The sequence below is a fragment of the Chaetodon trifascialis genome, chromosome 22 (assembly GCF_039877785.1).
Source record: "Chaetodon trifascialis isolate fChaTrf1 chromosome 22, fChaTrf1.hap1, whole genome shotgun sequence".
In the NCBI taxonomy this organism is placed as follows: domain Eukaryota; kingdom Metazoa; phylum Chordata; class Actinopteri; order Chaetodontiformes; family Chaetodontidae; genus Chaetodon; species Chaetodon trifascialis.
This window is the reverse complement of record NC_092077.1, coordinates 1,603,734-1,629,646: the sequence shown is the minus strand read 5'-3', so window position 1 is coordinate 1,629,646 and position 25,913 is coordinate 1,603,734. Positions and strand designations below refer to the sequence as shown.

Genomic DNA, 25,913 nt, shown 5'->3' with positions numbered 1-25,913 from the left:
AGTCTGACGACCACTCAAAGCGCTTTTACAAGTGAAGTCTGCATTCACCCGTTCACACACACATTCATACAGTAGCTAAGCCACCTACTCATTAGCATTATCCATTCACACAAGTAACCTTACACAATTGGACCCAGAGTGTTAAGTTAGGTCATATGAGTCACTGGTGCTTACTTAAGTGGAGCAAAAAATGTCAATTGAGTTTCCTCCATGGTCCCAAAAGAATCAAGTATAAGCATATTATCTTTTCCCATCTTAATTTCCTTCTTTAGATTCCCACAATAGCCTGGTCGTAGCATCTGTCACCTCAGCCAATCATTTCTGAAGGTATGTTTATTTTGATCCATTGTGAGTTTACTTCTTATCACCATCTTTGTCAGTTACTGGGGCGTGAAAACCCTTTTTTGGATAAAACAGAAAAAATAATGTGCATGGTGAGATTAACCTGCCAGGGGGCCCCAACGCAAAAATCAAGCCCTTCTTCCTCTCATTGTCTGTGGATCTCAAAAAAATCATACATGCTTTAATATCATTGGACTATTGCAGTTCACTATATTTTGAGTTAAGCTATAAAACAATGTCATGCCTTGAGGCTCAGCTTTCAACAAATTGAGACAAGATCATATCATACCATAACAGGCCCTAAGTCTCTAGCTAGACTCCTTTCTTCTGTAGTTCCCCAGTGTTGGAACGAGTTACCAAACTCCATTCAATCCCTGAGAGTCCCTCTCAATCTTTAGAAAAAGACTAAAGACCAAGCTCTTTGCTGAACACCTTCTTTCTTAAAATAAAAATCCATCCATCCATTCATTTTCTATGCCGCTTATCCCTTTCGGGGTCGCGGGGGGGCCGGAGCCTATCTCGGCTATCAACGGGCGAGAGGCGGGGTACACCCTGGACCGGTCGCCAGCCGATCGCAGGGCACATACACACAACCATTCACACTCACACTCACACCTAGGGGCAATTTAGAGTCACCAATCAACCTAATGAGCATGTTTTTGGTCTGTGGGAGGAAGCCGGAGTGCCCGGAGAGAACCCATGCATGCACGGAAAGAACATGCAAACTTCACACAGAAAGGCCCGACCCGGGAATTGAACCTGCGACCTTCTTGCTGTGAGGCACACGCACTACCTGCTGCGCCACTGTGCAGCTTAAAATAAAAATAAAAACAAAAATTAAAAAAACCCTCTCCATTCACTCTATGCATTCTATGCATTACTTCATTGCACTGCCTCGTAGCACCTATACTAGCGGTCAAAAGTTTCAGAACATCCCAATTTTTCCAGTTAATTTATTGAAAATTATTCAGTTTAATGTCTCATTGCACAATGAACACATAGTACAAATAAGCAATTGGATTAAAAAAGAAATCATGGAATCAAAATCAAAATGTATTCTAAACTTTTGATTCATCAAAGTAGCCACCTTTGGCAGATATAACAGCTGAACACACGTGGCATTCTTTCTATAAAAGAAATCAAATATTCTTCAGAAAGTGGTTATGATGGTGTTATGATGTTATGATGCTCTGTCTCTCTTCCATTGTTAATTACCTTTTTCTTGCTATTTTTGTAGCAACACACTACTTTCTGCAGTTAAATACTGTTCAACTGATGCTCAGAAGGGTATGGTGTCACAATGTGTTCCAACACTGCTTTTATGCAGATGGAGAACACCTGTAGGAATTAGTAGCACCAGCTTTCAAGGCTTGATCAACCTTCATTGCTGCAGAAAAGTTTCCAATTGTTAACCCATTTCGAGTTTCCCGAAAAAGGCCTCTTGTAAAATTCTGAAATGTGCATTATTTTTCAGTTTTGGGTAACCTAACTTTTTTTTTTTTTTTAACTCTGGCAGTTCAGCACTTACCTTTGTACCATTTCAAGCTATTCATTGGACTTCTACAACTTGAATTGTAATAAATAACTGGTAAATTGGGGTGTTCTAAAACTTTTGACTGGTAGTGTATGTCCAATTGGACCAGATTTGTGTTAGGGCACTTGCTCTTGTTCTCTCCTGTCCAGAACCTTGCTTGTGATGTATGAAAATCTCATATGTACGTCGCTTTGGATAAAAGCATCTGCCAAATGACAAATTGTAATTGTAATTGCAATACCTGCTCTGGTCTCTATTCACTGGTCAGTTTTAGAGGGGATTTTAAGATTTTACCAATTACCTTTAAAAGAACTTCATGTTTTGGCTCCCGTATTGCTCAATTGCTGCTTCCCTGTGAGCCAGAGCTTCAGACAGGGCCATTCTGGCTCAAAGATCTGGCTCAAAACTGAAATGACCAGGCTTTTGCAGTCAGGGCCCCATACCTTTGGGACTTGCATTGTACTGTTTTTATCCTATTCCATTATATTCCAAGTATTCTGTTTCATTTACTTTATTTTATTTGCTAGATTATACTTAATCATGTTGTGGATTTGCTTTTGTTAAGCTCTTTGTCACGTTGTTATCCTGACCCTGTACTTCACACAAAGACATAAGATTGAACCTTAACCCCAACCAAATCTTAACCATAGAGGTAACAGATAACATAATAATGGCATGAATTGTATTTTGTAACTGTCATACAAAGCAGTCTTGAAAGGCACTGACCAGTAATGTTGTTGTGATGACAGATATCAGATCAGAAAATGTTCATGTGAATTATGTGGAAGGCAATGAGAAACTTTTTTTTTTTTTTTTTTTCCATTTGAGGGCCTACCTCCCAGAGGAACACTGCATGTCCATGTCCCTAATGCTGGCTAATTCCTTCTTCAAATAAATTATGTGTACATGGTCGATCACAGAGCAGACTCACTGTCATCAGCTGCTGTTTGACCTTCTGGATCTCTGTCAGGTTCATCTCACTGAGCAGATCTGTTGTCACCATCCCCTCAGCTTTCCGACCTGATGCTTGGTACTCTCCATTAGCCCGAGGTACCAACCCTGGAGCTGTGCCTGCTCCAGACCCTCCCTGGAGCTGGCCGTTACACCTAACAGATCAGAGTACAGTACAGCAGCTTTAAAATCTAGGATATCCACTTTGCTTCCCACATGGCAAGTATAGCAAATTAGAGACTAGCACAATAAACAGAGTAAAAGAGTGCAGAACAATTATTACACAAACTACCACAAGACCATAACCAAAGAATATGGCTTCAGATCAGTTCCATAGTCAGCTGGCCTTGTCAATCACCATTCAAAATTGGACTGCAAATCCGCTTTTTACAATATATGGGGTTTCTCTCCCCCCAAAATTCACTCTATGTAGTCATTGTTTTTCTATTCTTGGATACTCTCTGTCATCTAATGTGTAAAGAAAGCAATTACACATTTTCAGATACAAAAGGAAACACGATTTCAAGCCTCATAAAAATGGCTTTCAACGGCAACTGAAGCAAATATGTTTTGCAGGAAATGTAATGCATGTAATATTAACTGCCAAGACAAAATATTCATACAGAACACATCTGCGAAATGTAAACTGTCAGCTGATAATAACTACGGTGACTACTAGTCCTCCAAAGCATGTTTGGCAAAGTAGATCAGTGGCATATAAAGTCTTCGAAGGAGACACGGTTAACTATTTTCAAGTAAAGCTCTTGTGATCACTAACAATGTAAACTACATTTTCATTCCACATTGGTTTCATGTGTGCAATATCCACCTCAATGGCTCTTCTGCATTTGGGGAGAGCAGAGTTGTTGGGGTGGCATTGCCACTGGGTGGAGCGGAGGTGAATGTCAGGTGGGCACTGCCAGTGTAGGCCACATCACACATGCTGAGATGATGGACCAGCTCCCTACGCAGGTGGTTCTTCTGCTCACGCTCACTCTTCACAGACTCCAGAGCTTCCTCCAGCTGGGTATCTGAGATGTCCTTCAAACGCAGTGCATCCTTTAACTGGCTGTTGAGGAGCTCTGTTTCCTCCTCCAGCACCTTGATCTCATGTTTCAGCCCTTCATACTCCACCTAAACCAGTAGTGGAGCAAAAGATAGCTTTACAACAAATCAAAGGAATAGAGACCATAACTAAAAGTTAGCATACAGTTGTCACACATTGTAAAATTCTACATACACTGTACATACATCCTGGCTATGTCCCCAAAGTTTCCCTGTTGTTTAATGACGAGTAGATGACAGGAGAGCATTACTGTGCGGAGAAACTTGAAAAGCTCTAAAGGTTGAATTTTTCAGAAATATGTCACTTTGCTGAGTAACTTCATTCCAAATATGTCATTCATTCATATTGTCAATTAGTTCTCTCTTCAGAAAGAATTTCTAGTTTCTGCTTTTCATTATTAAGGAAAGAAAAAAATAAATCTTAAATAAGTCTACTGCAAATGCTCGTTTACTCACTGAACCTCTTAGTGGGCTAGCCATTGTACATGTTTTACTTGACAACTGTGCCAGCATGGGAACTGAGACATGTAGACAAGCCAAGCAGCAACCTCCAGGGTTGAAAAATGTAGCCAGTGCGGAAATACTAAAAACTGCAGCTCCTTGAATGTCCACTTGAGGCTCAAATCCACATTCAAATGGCTAACTTTAAAGCATATAATAAGAAAAACATATTTACAGCCAAAAAATGGTTTTGCTCTCTATAGCTAATTTCCCCGCTCATGACAACTGTATGGCAGGTGAATTTTTACATGACTCACTCACTTAAATTATACAAAGGCTTAAAGTTATGCATAATTAAAGGAATAGTCATTTTGAGTGACAGCTGGCTGCTAGGTTTCAGCAACCAGGCTTCATTCGGCATGCCTAAGTTCCATCCATGCTCTACCTCTTTGCCCATTTTTGAATTAGCTGGGAGTTTGGGGAGTCAGGCATTGCCAAGATGGCAAAAGCCAGAACCACTGTCACTGAGTTTCACAGTGACTATGAGTGACATCACAGAGACTATATCCATGTTTTTATACATTATATGAGGCAAACTTGCCCCTGTAACTGCATCTTATAAGCCACAGAGTGACAGTGTTCCTTTAACAGTGGTACTGAGGAGTCAGGACCACATACTTTATATCTGAACTGACCACATGTTGATATATGCTGGTAATATTTTTAACTGTTTGATGTGCTGCAGCCTAGCAGCTAATTATCTAGTCTGTGAACTTTTTAGCAGTACACTTGTACCCGGGGAATGTTTGTTTGGAGCCTCGTTCAACAAGCTAAGATGCAGGGCAAGACTTGTGTTCATGTTTGCAAGTTAGATAAGAAGGAAGCTTTTGTGGAAAGCTAATGTGGGTTGTTGTTCAAAGTGTGTGGCTCTTGTGTTGCATAGTGTAGCAGGCTGCTGTCTGACTCAGTGTGACCATCTGCTTTGCCGATAATAGAATGCTGATGTTACTTTAAGTAAATAAGTATAAATTGAAATTATATTATTGGCTGTACACAAAGAATTTCTTTGCTGCCTAGATACATTTGGGGGCACCATCATGAGACCAAAAAATATTGTGTAATAATATAATTTCTACCTTTTGGGTTCTGATTTTTTCTCAACAGTGAACATACAAAGGACATAGTATGTGTGGCAGAAACAAAAACATGCAACTTAAATTCAGTTGGACTTGTATGAATATGTATCTTACATACAGTAAGTAGAATAATGTGCTTGTGACCAAAGCAAATAAAGGATGATTGTAAAATTTGACTCATTCTCTATTGTGAGTCTGTCATATGGATGTGTGTGAATCATTTGTACCTGATTCTGTTTGAGTGTTGACACCAGTTTCTGCAGAGAGATGTTCTCCTCTTCAAGCTCAGTATAGTCCTGGAGCAGCCGTGACTCTCGAAACTTGTACTCCCTGATCTCCTCCCGCATTCGGCTGCGCTGCAACTCCAACATCTCATTACTCTGCTGAGACAGTTCAGGGAAACAGAGCTGGAGGTGCATATGGTTTAAAATGTAGATAAGCCAAGAAAATAACTCTGTTTTTTACATGGATTTCATAGTTGAGAGTGAAGATGGAAAGACTTGTAACAATGTATTTCCACAGGAAACCATGTGGTCAGCCAAAGCATCTTTCCTATTAAATATGACAAAATCATCTTTCAAGAAATGTTGTCTTGTTCTCTTGAAATTCAAATTGTCAGGCCTGCTGTACATGAAGATACCCTGCCTTATAAGAGCACCAAGCTGGCACTGAAATGCTATGATATGATATGATATGATATGATATGATATGATATGATATGATATGATATGATATGATATGATATGATATGATATGATATGATATGATATGATATGATGATACGATAGCCCTAACCACTGTACTGTACCTCCCTTAGCTCCTGCAGCAGTGTGCTCAGGTGTTCCTTGTCAATCTGAGCATTGGAAGCGGTGGCTCGGCTGTGCTTCAGCTCTGATTGGAGCTCCAGAAGGCGGCCCATGTAGTAGGCTTCCTTGGTGGCAGACTCCTGCAGCAGCGTCTCTTCATTGGTCTCCCCATCTACGGCTACCTTACGCTGGGTGGAGTACACCTGGCCAAATGCCTGGAACAGGGCAGAAAAGGAAGGAGAAAGTCATCAGGACATGATGAGGACATGAGTTGTCTAATATTTCTGTTAAAATAAATAGTCTCTATTAGAAGGGAATCATCCAAAAAAAGTTACATATCTTTGTTGTAAAGAATATACTCTATTTAATCCATGAGTTAAATTCTTTAAAAATAAACAAATGTCCACCTTTTAACACAACATAAACAGACCTGTAAGTAAAGGTTAAACGTTGTAAAGCTTAATAGAACTATCAACCCATGAGCAACTGTGACAAGAACTAAAGTTCCATTCACCTTCTGTGAATGGGTATGTGCCTAATTTTGGAATTTTCCATTTAAAAGTTTTCTGTCGTGTTGTTTGATGTTGATCACCCACGACACTCAGAATTCTGGATCCTCCTTAAAGGTATTTGTTTTAACATATATAGGATTAAAACAAATAAACACAAGCACTCATTTTTTCCAACAGCTAGCTTGTTAAATAGACAGGCATTCACATTGCTACAGTAATTCTTCACTGTCAAGCACTTTACCTTTCCCTTGAACACAACCTACTATGTGTTTGACTATTTCTTTTTACCTTTTGTATAGTCCTTTGTGCTGTCTACTGCTGTGCTGCTCTTTGCCCACAAAGTAATTACCATGAATTTCAACAAACATGTTGTAGCTTAGGATTTAAAAATGATTCTTAATGTCACTCGTCAGATACACAGATAAAATGTAGAGAGGTTCTTAAAGTAAGTGTAAAGGAGCAATGCTATTATTGGCATTGGTTTCAAAGCATCTTTACCATGGTACAAAAGACCAGAATTATTGTCCAAACTGTACTTGAAAATACTTCAAAATGTGCAAAGTTCATTATTAGTGACAGCCAAAGATGTAGCTCCATAACAATGACAAGTAACACTGAGGTCCAACATATAAAGAGAGGTGAGTCAGCTTCAGTGGCCTCATGATCACTGAGCTGTTCCACACAAGCAGTTCACCCCCTGCTCCACTGAACACTGAGGAGAGAAATACATTGAACTAAAAATCAATGAGATGGCTCATGCTAGGCAAGAGAGCAAGGGATAGAATGTGTGGGAAACTCTTCTTTAAATCCTTCACTCTTATGTGTTATCTCTGAGAAAAGTCCAGTCAATGTGCGATTTTGCTTATTGGCATGACTGTGCATGGGCTAAACTGTACACTGGGCATTTTCCCACAGGAGCAGAGTGGAAGTAAGTACAGTTTAACATAGTCAGCTGGGACCCACACACCCAAGGCTGTTCTCTGCCCTTCTGCTCACCGAACCAATCTTGTGTTTAAGACTGCACGCATGATTAATGAGACTCCACTGAAAATAAAACTAACAACACTGTGTGGTTTTTACACATACAAACATACTGTAGTCTCCTACATTATTACATTTTGTTCATATGCAACCAGGATTTTTTTGGGTTAAAGTTCAGAAAGAAGGTTGATGGTCTGGAGGTGAATGGGTGTGTAACCCCAAAAGTTGTCTTGAATGAAAAAATGACTGAAAAACCCTACCAGTGAACATTCTGATGGTACTGTGGGGGGATGTAAAGTCAACTCAATATTTTTTCCATTAACCATATTTCCAAAGTTGCTATTCATATGAACTTATGAAATGCAAGATGGCGCTGTGTTAGGTGACAGCCTGTTGCAGTAGCTCCTTCGTTTTCGTTCATCTGTTTTTCATTTAGTGTGTTTTTCTACGTTTCCTTTAATTTCTATTTTCTTACCACATTTTTGTTAACTGTGTCGCGATGTTTGTGCACAGTTTTACAACCCACGCTGCTGCCCGGAGAGAGGATTGTAGTCCCGGACGAGCTGAAAAGATGACGTCAGGGCTTCAGAGCCGGAGCCAAACAGAGATACTTTTCAAGAAGTGGTATAATTCTGGACATGTAACCGTTAAGGAACGTTTCTCTAGCCTGGACATTGAGCTGCAAGCCGTGGGGATGTGGCTGATGCGCATGCGCCGACCGTGCATGCACCCTGTTGCAGTTGCTCCCGTTTCTTTTCTTGGTTTTACAAATTCTTTTGCGCTATTCTTTATTATTACCACCTGCAATTTTATGATCATCTTGAAACTGTGCCCTCTCCAATCATGTTGGCTGAGAGGGTTCTGGTTTGTTTTCTCACTTTGGAATTGTTACTCTCGCTGGGACACAGCACCGACGTGCAGTGCATTGTTTACTCCAGAAATCAACTGTCGTGCTGAGGCTGGCTGGTTTGTCGGCCAAAATATCAGAGATCCCCGCTGAAATCTGGAGGAAAACACACAGAGGATGCAGGGGAGGACAGAAACAGCAGAGGAAAAGAGCTGGGTCGAGACAATAGAGACTTATTGAGAAGAGGAGATATAAGCCGTGTCTCCCCTCTCTCATCCTGGGCAACGTGAGGTCGCTGGCAAATAAGGCGGATGAGCTAACAGCACTCGCCACTGGGACTGGGAGTGCAGTCTGATTTGTTTTTCTGAGACATGGTTCCATCAGGATATACCCGACGACAATGTCTCCATCAGTGGCTTTCACACTGTTCAGGCCGACCGAGATTGCACTGAGAACGGTAAGCATAAAGGAGGGGGGCTCACCGTTCTAGTCAACAACCGATGGTGTATTCCTGGTCACATTACCATCAAGGAACGTATCTGTTGCCCGGACATTGAACTGTTGGCTGTTGGGCTCAGGCATTATTTGCCCAGGGAGTTTTCACATGTAGTAGCTGTTTACATCCCCCCCTCTGCCAACCTGACGTTGGCATGTGATGTCATTCACTCCGCCATGGCCCATCTGCAAACTCAACACCCGAGTGCATTCATCGCTATCTCAAGTGACTTCAACCATGTCACCATGGCAACAACACTGCCCAATTTCACTCAGTATGTGAGCTGTCCTACAAGAGAGGAGAGAACCCTGGACTTGCTGTATGCTAACGCCAAGGATGCATACAGCTGCTCCCCCCTCCTCCATCTGGGCAGGTCAGACCACAACCTTGTGCACCTTACTCCCTGTTATGTGCCTCTGGTGAAGAACCAGCCTACGACCACAAGGACAGTGAGGAGATGGTCAGAGGAGACATATGAGACACTGCAGGGCTGTTTTGAGGTGACAGACTGGCAGGCACTCTATGAGCCGCATGGGGACAACATTGATGGGCTCACAGAGTGGATCACAGACTATATCACTTTCTGTGTGGACTCCACTGTCCCAGCCAGGACTGTCCATTGTTATCCAAATAACAAGCCGTGGGTGACAAAGGACATCGAAGTCATCCTCAATGAGAAGAAGAGGGCTTTCAGAGCTGGTAACAGGGAGGAGGTGAAAACAATACAGAGGGAACTGAAGGTGAAAATCAAGGAGGCTACGGAGAAATACAGGAGGAACCTGGAGTGTAAACTCCAGCAGAACAACTTGAGAGAGGTCTAGAGTGGTATGAGGACCATCACTGGCTTCAGGACAAACAGCAGAGGAGTTGAAGGCAGCGTTGACAGGGCCAATGAACTGGATCTGTTTTGTAATAGATTTGACACTTGAGGCCTGGCTCATTCCCCCTCTGACTCCTGCTGTCTGTCCTGGACGACCACTATCAACCACTCCCCACTCCCCCCCTCCTTCTCCTTCTTCTCCTTTTTACACCCCCAATCCTCCTGTGTGAGCCCTCTTCAGACCTCCTCAGACTGCCAGACTGACTTTACTCTCCACCCCTCCCCCACCTGTCACCTGCACAGTGTGCTTCACTGCTGACCAGGTGAGAAGACAGCTGATGAGACTCCACTCAAACAAGGCTCCAGGCCCTGATGGTGTCAGCCCCAGGGTGCTCAAAGCCTGTGCCCCCCAAGGGAGTTATTCACCATGTCTTCAATATGAGCCTGTCTCCAGAGGTTCCCCATGCTGTGGAAGACGTCGTGCCTCATTCCTGTGCCAAAGATATCACGGCCCAGAGCCTCAAAGGACTACAGACCTGTGGTACTGACCTGCCACATTATGAAGACCCTGGAGAGACTCATCCTGGAGCAGCTCCGGCCCATGGTCAAGCCACTCTTGGATCCCCTTCAGTTCGCCTATCAGCCCTGACTTGGAGTTGAGGACGCCATCATCTACCTGCTCAACCGTGTCTACGCCAATGTGGACAAGCCAGCAAGCACTGTGAGGGTTATGTTTTTTGACATCTGTAGTGCATTTCACTCCATTCGTCCAGCTCTACTGGGTGACAAATTGACAGCTATGCAGGTGGACACCCCCCTAGTGTCCTGGATTGTGGACTACCTGACTGGCAGACCACAGTATGTGCGCCTGCAACACTGTGAGTCAGACAGAGTGGTGAGCAACACCGGAGCCTCACAGGGGACTGTCCTCTCTCCCTTCCTCTTCACCCTCTATACCACGGACTTCAACTATTGCACAGAGACCTGCCACCTTCAGAAGTTTTCTGATGACTCTGCGATGGTTGCATGTATCAGTAAGGCTGATGAGGATGAGTACAGGGCTGCTGTGGACAACTTTCTCACTTGGTGTGAGCAGAACCATCTGCAACTAAATGTGGCAAAGACTAAGGAACTGGTAGTGGACCTGAGGAGAACCAAGGCACCGGTGACCCCTGTTTTCATTCAGGGGGTCAGTGTGGACACTGTGGAGGATTACAAGTACCTGGGGCTACATATTGACAATAAACTGGACTGGGCAAAGAACACTGATGCTCTCTACAGGAAGGGCCAGAGTCGTCTCTATTTTCTGAGGCGACTGAGGTCCTTCAACATCTGCCGGACTATGCTCAGGATTTTCTATGAGTCTGTGGTGGCTAGTGCTATTCCCTACGCTGTTGCATGCTGGGGCAGCAGGCTGAGGATGGCGGACGCCAACAGACTCAACAAACTGATCCATAAGGCCAGTGATGTTGTGGGGATGAAGTGTGACCCTCTGACGGTGGTGTCAGAGAGGAGGATCTGACTAAGTTACGGACTATCTTGGACAACGTCTCACACCCACTTCATGATGTGCTGGTCAGGCACAAGAGTACTTTCAGTGAGAGACTCAACCCACCAAAATGCAAGACTGAATGCCACAGGAAATCATTCCTGCCGGTGCCAATCAAACTGTATAATTCCTCCCTCTGAATGGCACTTGGACTTTTTCCACTGCCTGTTAGATCACACATATTTATACTGATATTGTACTGATACATATTTGACCAAATTCAATGTACAAAGCACATCCTTCTGTATATACTGTTTATTTTTTCTCAGTATATATATTTTGTTGTATATTTTGTTTTGTGTGTGTGTGTGTGTGTGTGTGTGTGTGTGTGTGTGTGTGTGTGTGTGTGTGTGTGTGTGTGTGTGCGCGCGTGTGCGTGTGTGTGTGTGCGCGTGTGCGTGTGCGTGTGTATGTGTGTGTATACACACACCTTCTCATTCAATGTGTTTTCTTTACTTTCATGACTATTTACATTGTAGATTCTCACTGAAGGCATCAAAACTATGAATGAACACATGTGGAGTTATATACTTAACAAAAAAAAAGGTGAAATAACTGAAAACATGTTTTATATTCTAGTTTCTTCAAAATAGCCACCCTTTGTTCTGATTACTGCTTTGCATACTCTTGGCATTCTCTCGATGAGCTTCAAGAGGTAGTCACCTGAAATGGTTTTCCAACAGTCTTGAAGGAGTTCCCAGAGGTGTTTAGCACTTGTTGGCCCCTTTGCCTCCACTCTGCGGTCCAGCTCACCCCAAACCATCTCGATTGGGTTCAGGTCCGTTGACTGTGGAGGCCAGGTCATCTGCCGCAGCACTCCATCACTCTCCTTCTTGGTCAAATAGCCCTTACACAGCCTGGAGGTGTGTTTGGGGTCATTGTCCTGTTGAAAAATAAATGATCGTCCAACTAAATGCAAACTGGATGGAAAGGCATGTCGCTGCAGGATGCTGTGGTAGCCATGCTGGTTCAGTGTGCCTCCAATTTTGAATAAATCCTCAACAGTGTCACCAGCAAAACACCCCCACACCATCACACCTCCTCCTCCATGCTTCACAGTGGAAACCTGGCATGTGGAATCCATCTGTTCACCTTTTCTGCATCTCACAAAGACACGGCGGTTGGAACCAAAGATCTCAAATTTGGACTCATCAGACCAAAGCACAGATTTCCACTGGTCTCTGATCTGAGCTGCTGTTAACTTGCGATTTCTGAGGCTGGTGACTCGGATGAACTTATCCTCAGAAGCAGAGGTGACTCTTGGTCTTCCTTTCCTGGGTCGGTCCTCATGTGTGCCAGTTTCATTGTGGCGCTTGATGGTTTTTGCAACTCCACTTGGGGACACATTTAAAGTTTTTGCAATTTTCTGGACTGACTGACCTTCATTTCTTGAAGTAATGATGGCCACTCATTTTTCTTTAGTTAGCTGATTGGTTCTTGCCATAATATGAATTTTAACAGTTGTCCAATAGGGCTGTCGGCTGTGTATTAACCTTACTTCTGCATAACACAACTGATGGTCCCAACCCCATTGATAAAGCAAGAAATTCCACTAATTAACCCTGATAAGGCACACCTGTGAAGTGAAAACCATTTCAGGTGACTACCTCTTTAAGCTCATCGAGAGGATGCCAAGAGTGTGCAAAGCAGTAATCAGAGCAAAGGGTGGTTATTTTGAAGAAACTAGAATATAAAACATGTTTTCAGTTATTTCACCTTTTTTTGTTAAGTACATAACTCCACATGTGTTCATTCATAGTTTTGATGCCTTCAGTGAGAATCTACAATGTAAATAGTCATGAAAGTAAAGAAAACACATTGAATGAGAAGGTGTGTGTATGCACACACATACACACGCACACGCGCGCACACACACACACACGCACACGCGCGCACACACACACACACACACACACACAAACACAATAAAATATAATAAATATAATAATATTATATAAAATAATAGAATAATAAAATATTATAATAATTTTTTTTTTTTTCATATTTAGTTTTTTTTTTTCTTTTCTTTTCTTTTCTAATTTTATTCTAATTCTATTCTTGCAAGGAGCACCTGCAACAAAAACAATTTCCCCTCGGGGATCAATAAAGGAATTCTGATTCTGATTCTGATTATTATTTGGCTCAGGAGTTCATATCCACCATTGTGATCACTGTTTACATCTCTCCGAAGGTGGACGGGGAAGCGTTGCATGACGTCATCCACTCCACCGTAGCAGAGCTACAAACGCAGCAACCAAATGCGTTTGTCGTCATTACTGGAGACTTTAACCACAATACTTTGGACAAAACTCTGCCAATTTTCAACCAGTTTATCAACAGACAACGCCAAACTGGACTTACTGTATGCTAATACAAATGATGCATACAGTGCCACTTTTACCAGTCTGTTGTTGACTCGTTGACTGGAGCTGACATGGAGCTAGCAGGCCGGTGACCCTACTGACTCATGGGCGGGAACTGGCAGGGAGCTAGCAGGCCGGTGGCTAGGCCACCCAGAGGCTGGAACTGGCAGAGAGCTAGCTGATTGGTGGCTAGCCCACTCAGAGACTAGAACTGTCAGGCTGCTAACAGGCCGGTGGTTAGCCGACCCGTGGGCGGGAACCAGAAGGGAACTAACTGGCCTGTGGCTAGCCGACTCATGAACTGGGGCTGACAGGGAGCTAGCAGGCTGGTGACTAGCTGACTCATGGACGGGAACTGGCAGGGAGCTAGCAGGCCGGAGACTAGCTGATTCATGGATGGGAACTGGCAGGGAGCTAGCAGGCCGATGGCTAGCCGACTCAGGAATGGGAGTGAGTGGGAGGCTAGCAGGCTGGGGGTCTGATGGCTTTGGAGCCGAGACTGCTGACTTGCAGACTAACTCTTCCAGCATGTATTTAAGGGAGTCTATCCCGTGCCACAGCCTCGGCATGGCAGGATGACTCAACATCTCAAAGGAGATTAGAGCAACCAACGCATCCTGTGGGTCCAAGGAGTCATCCCAAACATAAAGGACCAAAAATTCAAAAACAGACTCCACATCTCTTGTCTCCTCCAAACGAGGAAAAAAGTCTGCTGGGTACAGTTCTGGTGGGATCATTCTGTTAAGATTTGGTGGTCGTCGAGCAAGGAAAACAAGAGTGTGAACCCAAAAGTGCAGACTGACAAAAGAAGAGGTTGAGCAAAAACAGTCCAAGAGATTTATAAAACAATAGGTAAGGCCAACAAAATCAACTCTGGACAGAAATTCAAAAAACACAGATGGTAAGGCCAGAAAAACCAACAATCCATAAACAAAACTAGGAAAACAAGGGCTAGGCCAAGATACTCACTTTAGAATGGGGAACAGGAACCACATGCAATGGAATGATCCCCCACAAACAAAGGAAAGACACAGACTTAAATAGACCAGGGGAACTAAGCAGACACAGGTGGACACAATCAAGATCACAAAGGAGGGAAACATACGGGAAGTAAAGAAAACTAAGAAACACAAGAGAATGTTACCAAAATAAAACAGGAACTAAGGATACCAACATAAAACAGGATCCATTTAGTTTTACTGTTAAATATTTATTTTTATTTTTATTCCTGTTTATATTTTTTGTTACTTTTTTTAAATAATTGTATATACATCCTTATAATTTCCCAAATTGGGATCAATATAGAAACCGTCTAAGTCTAAGTCTAACTTAAGACCAGACATTCCCAATAACTCAATAAAACTATACAGAAAGATATTGTAACATTCTAATCCATAAAAAAAGTTACATGCAATAAGGTTAAATGACACAGGAAAAAGCACTGAATACACTAACTGAAAATTATTTTAATACTTGGCCAAGAACCCTTTATTTGCAATGACTGTTATGATCCGCCACCTATCTTGTCCTAGTGTTTTCTTTTCCCCTTTTGCCTATTGTTATCTGGTTGTCTGTCTGTTCCCCTGTCTGTAAAAGCTGGGTGTTTCCCTACACTCAGCTCTGCCTTGTCAGCAGCGCATCTAATTAATTAGAGCACAGGATAAAAGGGAGACTCCCCCTGCTACCTTTTGCCAGATTGTCCTGATCTCTCCGGCGTTCTTCCATGTGTTCCCCGGTTGTCTGCCAGTGCCATCTGCGCTTTGTGTTTGCCTGCCCATTCCTCTGTGCCCATTTGTTTTGAGTGTGCCTCTTGTTTCTCTTGATTGTTTAAATAAATCATTATTGTTAATTTATCTCGGTCTCTGGTCTGCATATTTGAGTCCTAAAAATTTTCCAAGCACAAAGCTTAACAATGACAGCTTCAGGGTGCTTCATGGATGTAGAAACTAGTCTCCCACAGTCTTCAGGTGGGATTTAGGCTCATTCTTCAACAACAACAAATCTTTTCGGGGAACCCGCTGGTGAATAATTATCCTCAACCTTCCACAAATGATCTGTTGGGTTTAAGTGTGGTTATTGACAAGGCCATTCCAGCACCTCTTATTTTCTTCTTCAGTTAACAGCCTCATTTGCAGTATGTATTGGATCCCTGTTCTGCTATAAGGTGTCTGATCCTTATTGTCCTGTTAAATGGCTCCATTCATCTTCCCTTAGGTTATCTGGATTCTACCAGCACAATGAGAAGAGGTTTCAGAGGTTTTTAACCCTTTTCAAAGAGTGGAACTAGTAACTAGATGATCAGTGGTCTTACCAGTAATTTTAATAAACTGGGTAGTTTATTAAAATTACTGATAAGACCTCTGATCATCAGTTGGTTTAGTGCTTTTTTGTGTTGTGTTCAATGCATTTTTCCTGTTCCACTTCATTTCACATGATTTTTTTATTGATTGGAATGCAAAGTTTTATTTATCTCTGTCGTTTCATTGAGTCAATACCAATGTCTGGTCTCAGTTTCATGTGAATAGCTGTATTGGAAATATGTTTAAAGGAATTAAATGATGACATGTTGAAGACTGATTTCCCTAATTATATGTACAATATTAATATTAGGTTTGAAACATAATTCAGGTGACATTACTTTTCCCTCATATAGGATTGCACTAATTCATAATTGTTAGATAGGGATGTCATGTGTATGACACAAGGATAAAATTGTAAGCGTTTCTTTTCTAACATTAGAGATGGTTCTAAATGGAACTCCAAAATTGTAAGAAAGCCATCCATGTGGTATGATCAAAGTAGAACACAAGTCAGATGGACTTCATGATGCCATGATGACACTACTCAATATCAGCTAGTCTGGTACGACAAATGGGGAGTGTTGGGAATGCCAGGAACAACAATTGCTAGTTTTGTTCATGTAGTGCATCAGAGTGGAAAACAGCGAAAAAACTGAGACACATCATCACATAGACTGTATGAATATTCTTGCCCATTGCCAGACATCTATGCACAAATATGGCAAAGGATGTGGCAAAGTGAAAGGAGAACAGTGGAATGCTGTTGGTGCTGCCATGAAAGACAGCAAATCTGATTGGTCATACCCAAACATGAACACACTCAGCCAAGTCATGGCTGTATGACTCTGTGATCACCTAATCTGACACAGTGACTATCTCAAAAGATAAAAATATTGGGGCACACACACCACGTGCTATCAATATATCCCGGCCATCCAGGGCATGCGAAAAAAAAAACACACGGGCCATAAAAGGTGATGCAATCCTGAGAACCACTACTCACTCAGAAAAACCTCAGCCACTCCCTCTGCTTTTTCCTTTGTTCTATGGAATAGCCAGTCTGCTGTAAACAAAATGGAATTTATCCAAGCACTTGTAAAGCTACATCAAATTCAGGTACTAACCCTAGCCGAAACTTGGATCCGTCCAGAAAACACAGTCACACCAGCTGGGCTTTCAGCTGACTCTACTTTCTCCCGCACACCTCGTCCTGAAGGACGTGGAGGTGGCACAGATTTCCGAAAACTGGAAAGTCACCAAGTTTACTCCTCTAAGCCAGTGGTTCCCAACTGGGGGGCACCAGAGATCATAGGGGGTGCGCACAATTTTATCTGTGCTGAGGTTGGGAGGTTACCAAAAATTATATTTGTGCATATTAAATTGCTAAAATCCCAATAACACACCCAATTGGATAAGAACAAAAACAAAAATAAACCACAGTTGTAGCTGTTTATTTTTGCAAATAAAGTTTGTAATTAATCACTTTATTTTTTTAGTGCGTGTATGCAAGAAGGAATTGGGGTTGGGGGCTTGGCTTGTTTTGGACACAGGCAAGGGGGGCTTTGAGGAAAAAAGGTTGGGAACCACTGCTCTAAGCAACAATTCCTCCTTTAAATATCATGCAATCATGGTTACTGCTTCCACCAAGCTGTATATATTGGTCGTATATGGCCCGCCTGGGCTACTGGAGAAAATCTTTGTATAGACTTATAGTTGAACTGGACATGCTAATCTCATCCATTCTTGAAGATGGCACCCCACTGATTGTCATGGGTGACATGAAAATTTATCTTAAACGCCATGCGGTCAACTTCCTTTCATTGCTGTCCTCCTTTGACCTCAAACAGGTCTCCACCGCTCCCACACACAAAGCGGGCAATACTCCCGATTTAATTGCAATTCGATACTGCTGCACGGCCAAGCTGACTGTTACCCCCTTACATGTATCAGACCACTTCTTTGTTCAGTTCTCCATATCCTTACCAGAGCATCCTCAAGCTCCACCACAAATGGTCTCCTTCAGACAAAAACTCTGGTCCCTCACACCGGCTCAACACTCCGACACTCCTTTTCTCTGTGCTCCCTGTGAATGAGGCAACAGACACACTCTGCTTCTTGCTTCCGCCTCTCTCAGCAATCTATGCCCACTCTCATCCAAACTTGCTATTAAAACCCCCACCAGCCCATGGCTCATCTGTGTCATCACAGAGCAACAGCCAATGCTCAGAGCAGCCAAGAGAAAATGGAGCAAAAACCAGAGATCCCTCTGACCTCAGAGATCAGACTCTCCTGTCTGCATTCAATTCAATTCAATTCAATTCAATTCAATTCAATTCAATTCAATTCAATTCAATTCAATTCAATTCAGTTCAATTCAATTTTATTTGTATCGCGCCAAATCACAACAAACGTTGTCTCAGGACATTTTCCATACAGAGCTGGATCAGCATTCTCCTCCCATCTGAAAAGAGCCAAGTCCACTTATTATCAGGAGAAAATCAGCCAAAGATGCTTGGAAACTATTGTCTGCTTTTAACTCACTACTCAACCCCCCACCACCTCCACCCTCAACTTTGCTCACAGCCGATCACTTTGCTTCCTTCTTCAATGATAAGGTTTGGACCACCGGCAACCAGTTCTCTGAGCCTAACTAACTCAGTAGGATACCACAAGCTAACAGAGCCTCACTCTTCATTTTCTAATGTAACAGAGGAGCAAGTCTCCAACCTTCTGCTCAATTCTCGCCACACTACCTGTCCACTGGACCCCATACCCTCCAACCTCCTGCAGGCCATCTCACCCACACTTATCCCTGCTTTCCCCCACATGATCAACTCCTCACTTACAACGGGTGTGTTACCCACTGCTTTTAAACAAGCCTGAGTTACCCCACCTACACTCAAGAAACCTACACTCGGCCCAGCTCAGGTTGAAACTTACAGGCCAGTTTCACTCCTCACTTTCCTTTCCAAGACTCTTGAGTGCATGGTCTTTAATCAGGTCTCTAAATTCCTTTCTGATAACAACCTGCATGATCCCAGCCAATTGGTTTCAAACGCAGACACTCTACAGAGACTATGCTCCAATCTGTTGTGAAAACACTACAATCAGCTAGGGATACTGGCCAGTCCTCTGTTCTACTATTACTCGACCGATCAACTAAGACTGAACTCCTTGTCATATCGGCTGGTCCTTCTAACAGATCAGTATCCAACTTGACTCAGGTCTGCTCACTCAAAATCTGCCTGAAACTAACTTTCAAAGAGCATGTGGCCTATGTTGCTCGGTCATGCCGATTTGTCCAGTACAACATCAAGAAGATCAGACCCTATCTGTCTGAGCATGCAACACAACCCCTAGTACAAGCGCTGGTACTATCACGCCTCGACTATTATAATTCCTGACTGGCAGGGCTCCCAGCATGCTCATTAAAACCACTGCAGATGATCCAGAATGCGGTGGCTCGCCTGGTCTTCAACCAGCCCAAACAAGCGCATGGCACTCCGCTGTTCATATCCCTCCACTGGCTCCCAGTTGCTGCCCATATCAAGTATAATGCTTGACGGTGGCCTAGGAAATTGCCACCAATACTGCTCCAACCTACCTGAACTCCCTCATTCAGGTTTATGCTCCCTCCTGCTCACTATGCTGTGCCCAGAAATGGCACCTGGTGTTGCCAACTCAAAAAGGCCATAAGTCTCTGGCTAGACTCTTTTCTTCTCTGTTTCCCTAGTGGTGGAGGGAGTTACTGAACTCCATTCATTCTGCAGAAGTCCCTCTCGAAAAAAAAAAGAAAAAAAAAACTCTCTGTTCACTCTTTGCCTTCTATGCATTACTTTGTAGCACTGCCTTGTAGCACCTATGTCAAGCTGGACCAGAAAGTTGTGTCTCTCTGGTCTAAAATCTTGCTTGTGATGTATGAAAATCTCATATGTACGTCACGTTGGATAAAAGCATCTGCCAAATGACAAATTGTAAATTGTAACTGCAATTGCACCCTGGTAGCTCACCTGCTAGCGTGTATACAATGTCATAAGGCTGAGTCCTTACTGCAGCAGCCTGCATTTGAATCCAGCCTGAGGCCCTTCACTGCATGTTATTACTTCTCTCTATTTATAGCTGTCACTATCCCAACTAAAGCGAATAATGCAAAAAATTGTCTTTAAAAAACATAAAAAATGGTAAATGATTATTTGTTTTCTTTGTCGTTGCAATGCTGAGAAACAGCAGAAGTGTAAGGTGACAAAGACTCCACACCTACTGTACTGTACTGTTCTGTGAAGCATCTTTTATTAGCTGTTTTCAGTGAAAAAGCTCTGATAAACTAATCGCACACAACCTGCTCAGCACCAAACCGCAGAGAGATAAAAGAGACTAGCTAGTGCTAAGAAGTAAATATTGGACTGACATTCATCATGAGGCATAAACACAACTCCCAATGAATGATCATGTTGCTGACTGCTGGATGTGTAAATAGATTACTGTTGGCTATGTTCACCATACTGTTATATAGAATATCTTATTCAACACTCAGGCGAAAACATCTTGTCACCCTGACTCTTAGCCTAGAGTCATGAATACCAGGTCCCCAAAGACAATCAGGGCTGATACCAAGATGCTTATGGAGCCTCTCCTCCTTATTTATGCATGCCTGAAGACAACACAGACACATATCACCTGTTTAGAATAAGGATAGGTAATGCTCAGTACTTGGAAATGTTTATCTGATTAATGTAAGGGGTTGGTCAAAACCAACTTTATAAGTATGAACTATTGTCTGACAATTGTGCTCACTCTGGCTGAGATCCTGAGGGAACTCTGACACTATGAGTCCGGCGCTGCATTGCTTTACCTGTGACCTCCAATAAATACTTTGACTGTGAACTGAAGATTTCTCCGGACTGTTCTTGAGCTTCCAATAAAGAACTGAGCTTCAAAGCTAACAATATCAACGTTAAAAGGTAACAATATGTCAATTTCTACAGCTTGTGCTGCCCACAAGGGACAAAAAAGAACAATTCATGCAGGTTCAAGGTCCCTATGACAGGCAGTTTCAACGATTCAGACTTTGCTGACCTCATTGGTAGTACCAAAAAAGACACTGTGACAAACAGTTATACACACTAATTACTCATTTTAACAACTATTGTCTACCTGTCCTAAAAAACAAAACCTTCAGAATCATTAGTAATATGTTGTAACTACATAAAGTATACACATAGTGGCTTTAAATACGTGGAATATGGATGCTCTTAGTTGCACAAGCACAAAGCTTTTTGTGTTTAAAAAATGTGTGTCAAATGTGATGCAATTACAAGCTGCAGATTCAAAAATTACAACAAGGAGCACAGTAACTTTGTAGGCAATAATTGAATGAAGCTGTTTCATTTCTTTCTGTCTTGCTGTCCTTCAAGCTGTCATGGCCAAGGCTCTGCCATAATGACATCTATTCAATAGGCTAGGCAGTAACTCCAGGTTGGAAAATGACACAATGCATGAAAAGTAGCATTTTCGTCAATTATCATCACTGTATATTGCCGTGGAAGTTCTCTCACAGCCCCTGTGACTGTGAGGTGTTAAAATGCAAATGTAAATGCTGCAAGCTACACAAATGCAAATTAGAATTTTGTGTGTGTGTGTGTGTGTGTGTGTGTGTGTGTGTGTGTGTGTGTGTGTGTTTTCTGTGTCTACAGAATACAAAGATTTTTTTTTTTTCATGATGATTTAAAAGTGTATTTAAATAATTTTATTGGTTACATACAGGATAAGTGTCCTGACTCTCAAAAGCCTTTAATTTTTCACTTAAATCCACTAAATCAAATTGTGAAAATTAAAGCATCTACAGTTTCGCATTTTGCCACCACACCACCAGATGAAAAATGGTTGTGTGATTAGCTTGCAAAATTCCAGCAGGGTAAGTCCACTGATGATTCTGAACACACCAAAGTAACTTTTTCAATGTTCCATGATGTCAGTTTTAAGAAGTTACATGTTTTATAAAAAATGCAGGTACAAAACTAGAAAATCAAAATACCTAGCAAAATCACAGCATGTTTTTCTTTCTACACAACAAAAATTGTCTCGCAAGAAATTCCGAGAGCGTGACCTCGCATATGATTGGACGCCTCCTCTGACGCAATGACGTAGGCAGAAAACGACCTCGGCGCGTCTGTGAACGTGATTGGAGTTTGGATCAGAAAAGTTACGTTTCGGGTCCTGCTAAACTGTAACTCTGTTCATACAATGGCCAGACGTCGTCTTCAGTTCACCCAGAAAGCACTCCTCTGCGACGAGTGGACGGCCTGGCTGCGGAGCGACAATATCCAGAAAGTCCAAACAATTTAGAGAAGAAACTGCTGAGCACCTTCAGTGGATTGACTCGGCTGGTAACGCAGCTGATCGCGCAGTTGGCGAGGAGAATGGCGAGATAAAAGCCAGACTGCTAGCTCTGGAGGAGCAGCCCCGACCGAACTGCAGCTGTGGAAATGAAGAGACAGGTGCATAAGTTGCAGTAAGTAACATTAGCATTTAATACTACATTGTGCAGTTTTTGGGCTGCCAAACCTTTATTTTTCTTATTGCGCTACGTTCCAAACGTTTGGTAACTGTTCACGTTACATTTAACATTACAATGTATTTTGTATTTTAAAGGAAAAGGTGTGGCGTCTGCACAATAGTAATGGAAACGACAGGCGATATGAACCTGAGCAGGGGTAAGTTAATAAAATACACAGAAATACACAGGAAATATTCTGCAGAATGTAAGTAAATGTAAACGTTGCATGACCTTGTTAGTACTTTGTGTTTTACAGATTGAATTCGTCCCACAATGAAGCGGTAACGTCACACTTGGCTTGTAAGTTTTTTGGGTTTTTTTTTAAATCCCTTTCTGTTGTTTCTTGTTGTTGTTGTTTTTACTGAAGCCTGTCTTAATTATTTCAAACGAATATATATTTTCTTCCAGCGGCCTGTAAGACATATTACGAGACGATGCAGAGGAGCTTCAGGTATGCCCAGCCAGCTCTTTCAGTTCAGGCAGCAGCTGTGAAGATTTCAGCTCACAGCAGACAGAGAAGGAAGCGGGTAAGAGTTACATGAATGCCGCTTTATTTTCACAACAATGTAAAAATGGGCTGAATTTTATTTATTAGCTGCATTGTTTTTGACAAACATGGTCACATATGTTATCACGTGTTATTGTTTCTTAGCAGTACTAATATTATTTTAATACCTGTATTTACAGCTGCTGGAGGCAAGAAGGAGTGTCCTAGTGTAGCTGAGTCAATATGTTATTTTTATATTTTCTTATTTTTGTGAACATTCTCAAAACCTGTGTATAATATCCTCTGCCATAAAAAAGATCAGTCAAAGTATGTATTGTAACCTAATTTTTAATTTTGTATTACCTTCACGTTGAATTAATAGTTTAAATGTTTTTATAGTTCCGTGTTACCTGTTGTAGCGGGGGGGCTTTAATTAGCGACGCACAACACAGTCTTTGGCAGTGTAGCGGCAAATTCCAGGCAAAGCAATGGATAACTTTTGCAGTGGTAAGATGTGTTGCGATCCTCTCCCTCATTTGTTTAAGCTAGCATGTTTAAAAGCAAATTTATCGGCTTAAACTGCATGAAAATGTCATGATAAGTCATTGTTAATATGTTCCTGGGTTTCTTTCATTGGTTTTGTAAGATAAAAAAACGTGTTTTACTTCTGTTAATTCCGTCTGAGTTTTTTTCTCATTTGCATATTGTCTGACTCGCTGCAGAGGACTGAGAGAGAGCCTGCCACTGTGTGTGTATTGACTGTGCCCCATGCTGCTCTTTATAGGTGCGTGACGATGTTAAAGAGTTGGTTGTAATGTTCTTTTGTGTAGTTTAAGGAAGGACTGCATTAGATGAGTAGCCTAACAACATGAAAATGATCTAATTATCTCATGTATATTTTTATTTTATTTTTATTTTTTTTCCTTGAGAGATACCAATTTGAAGTATATTTGTAACCCCTGTAAGGGCATGCATTTTTCACTGTGGACATATGTATATTGTAAAAAAAAGCAATGGATAACTTTTGCAGTGAGGACTGAGGGAGAGTCTGCCACTGTGTGTGTACTGACTGTGCCCCATGCTGCTCTTTATAGTGAATAAATGTGCAGATCCTGATCCCTGGTGTGAGAGCTGTCCTTCCATTCATGAGCAACCATTCTGCAGCTGCTACACTAGCTCTCCAAACTCTGCCAGACACTGCAAGAGCGGCTGGAGAGTGACCCAAAGTATGTGGCGACACACCGCAAGAGGCTGCACATCGAGTCCCCTTCAAAGTGACAGGCCCAACCCAGAGACTCTTATCAGTGAACCCCTCTGCACATTTCCTTGTTTTTTTCCCCCCCAGTAGTCACTGATCTTATTTGGTTGATCCTTTTTTTTTTTTTTTTGTGGTGCACAGGTGACCAATAACGGCAGAGTTGCCATCCAATAGCATGATCATGGTTTCCTTTTAAAATGCCTGTGGAATCATCCAATGGTTGTTTGTGAAACCAGCAGGCCAGCCTGAGTAGATCAACGTCAGTAGCATTTATGTGCTAATTAGAGCTGTTCGCACCTTCGCGGAGGCGCGAATAACCACGCCCCCTGCCAACAGAGGGTCCGTTTCCGACGATATTTGGAGCAGGCGAACTTCCCTGTAAACTGGCCGTAAATTGCCGATAATCAATGAACTTCGCGGGGGTTTACTGGTCGTAAATGTGATTTCTCATGCAGTCACATATTCAACTGCCATACATCAGTGTGGAATTTTATCCTGGTATCACAGCAGCATTTTCCTCAACTTTATTGAGGAAAAAATAAAGTAAATGAAAAAAATAATACAAAATATTACGGGCCCTGGTGTTAGTGACAGCTCCTCAGTCATTTTCCCCGCATGGAGAGAAGAAGAAGTGGAAGAAGAAGAAACGTACTTTATTAATCACTTCACACAGTGTTAGTTGCACACTACACGCCATGCTTTTCGTGAAATTCTTTTTTTTTTTCTCTGCATTTATCCCATCCACGGTCTGTCAGTGGGCTGCCAGCTGCCAGCCGACGCCAGCGCCCACAGCTGTGAGCTGTGAGCTCTAGCTGTGAGGCGACAGTGTTACCACTTGTGCCACCATGCTATGCAAAAGAAGAGAGAGAAGAAACAGAGAAAGCCGTTCTCCTCACGCCACTGGAGACAGAGTAGAAACAGGTACGGTGGTACAGTGGCAACACTGTCACCTCACAGTTAGAAGGTCCGGGTTTGGTTCCCGTCTGGGGCGCTGGGGGCATGTCTTCCACCATGCCTTCGGTGCCTGCTGCCCTGTATCACGAGGAAAAAGGGCCTTTCTGTGTGGAGTTTGCATGTTCTCCCCTTGTTCACCTAAGGTATCCTCCATAAAAACCCACTGAAAACATGCAAGAAGATCACCACCTGACCAATGGTGACAAAAAGAATTGGGTCCCCGGGCACTGCTGTCGGCTGGCAGCCCACCGCTCCTGGTCCACCACGGAGGAAGGACTGACCAAGGATGGGTCAAATAGAGAAATAATTTCACAAGAAGCATGGCGTGTGCATGTAGTGTGCACTGTGATGTGATGTGATGTGATGTGATGTGATGTGATGTGATGTGATGTGATAAATAAAGTACATCTCTTCTTCTTCTATACACAGGTTACACACACACACACACACACACACACACACACACACACACACACACACACACACACACACACACACACACACACTCACACACA

At 42.5% G+C, this 25,913-nt stretch overlaps 1 protein-coding gene across 3 annotated transcripts in view; it reads right to left on the bottom strand.

The window, feature by feature from the left end:
• LOC139350909 (protein bicaudal D homolog 1-like) overlaps window positions 1–25,913 on the bottom strand; it is a 108,079-nt gene that overhangs the window by 34,033 nt on the left and 48,133 nt on the right. For 2 of the 3 annotated variants that reach the window (XM_070992580.1, XM_070992577.1), the window contains exons 2-5: window positions 6,278–6,490; window positions 5,697–5,852; window positions 3,657–3,961; window positions 2,808–2,982 (exon numbers count right to left, since the gene is read on the bottom strand). In XM_070992580.1, the coding sequence (XP_070848681.1) occupies window positions 2,808–2,982; window positions 3,657–3,961; window positions 5,697–5,852; window positions 6,278–6,490 (849 nt within the window). The remainder of the gene's footprint in view (window positions 1–2,807; window positions 2,983–3,656; window positions 3,962–5,696; window positions 5,853–6,277; window positions 6,491–25,913) is intronic. The other variant, XM_070992579.1, reaches the window with a different exon arrangement.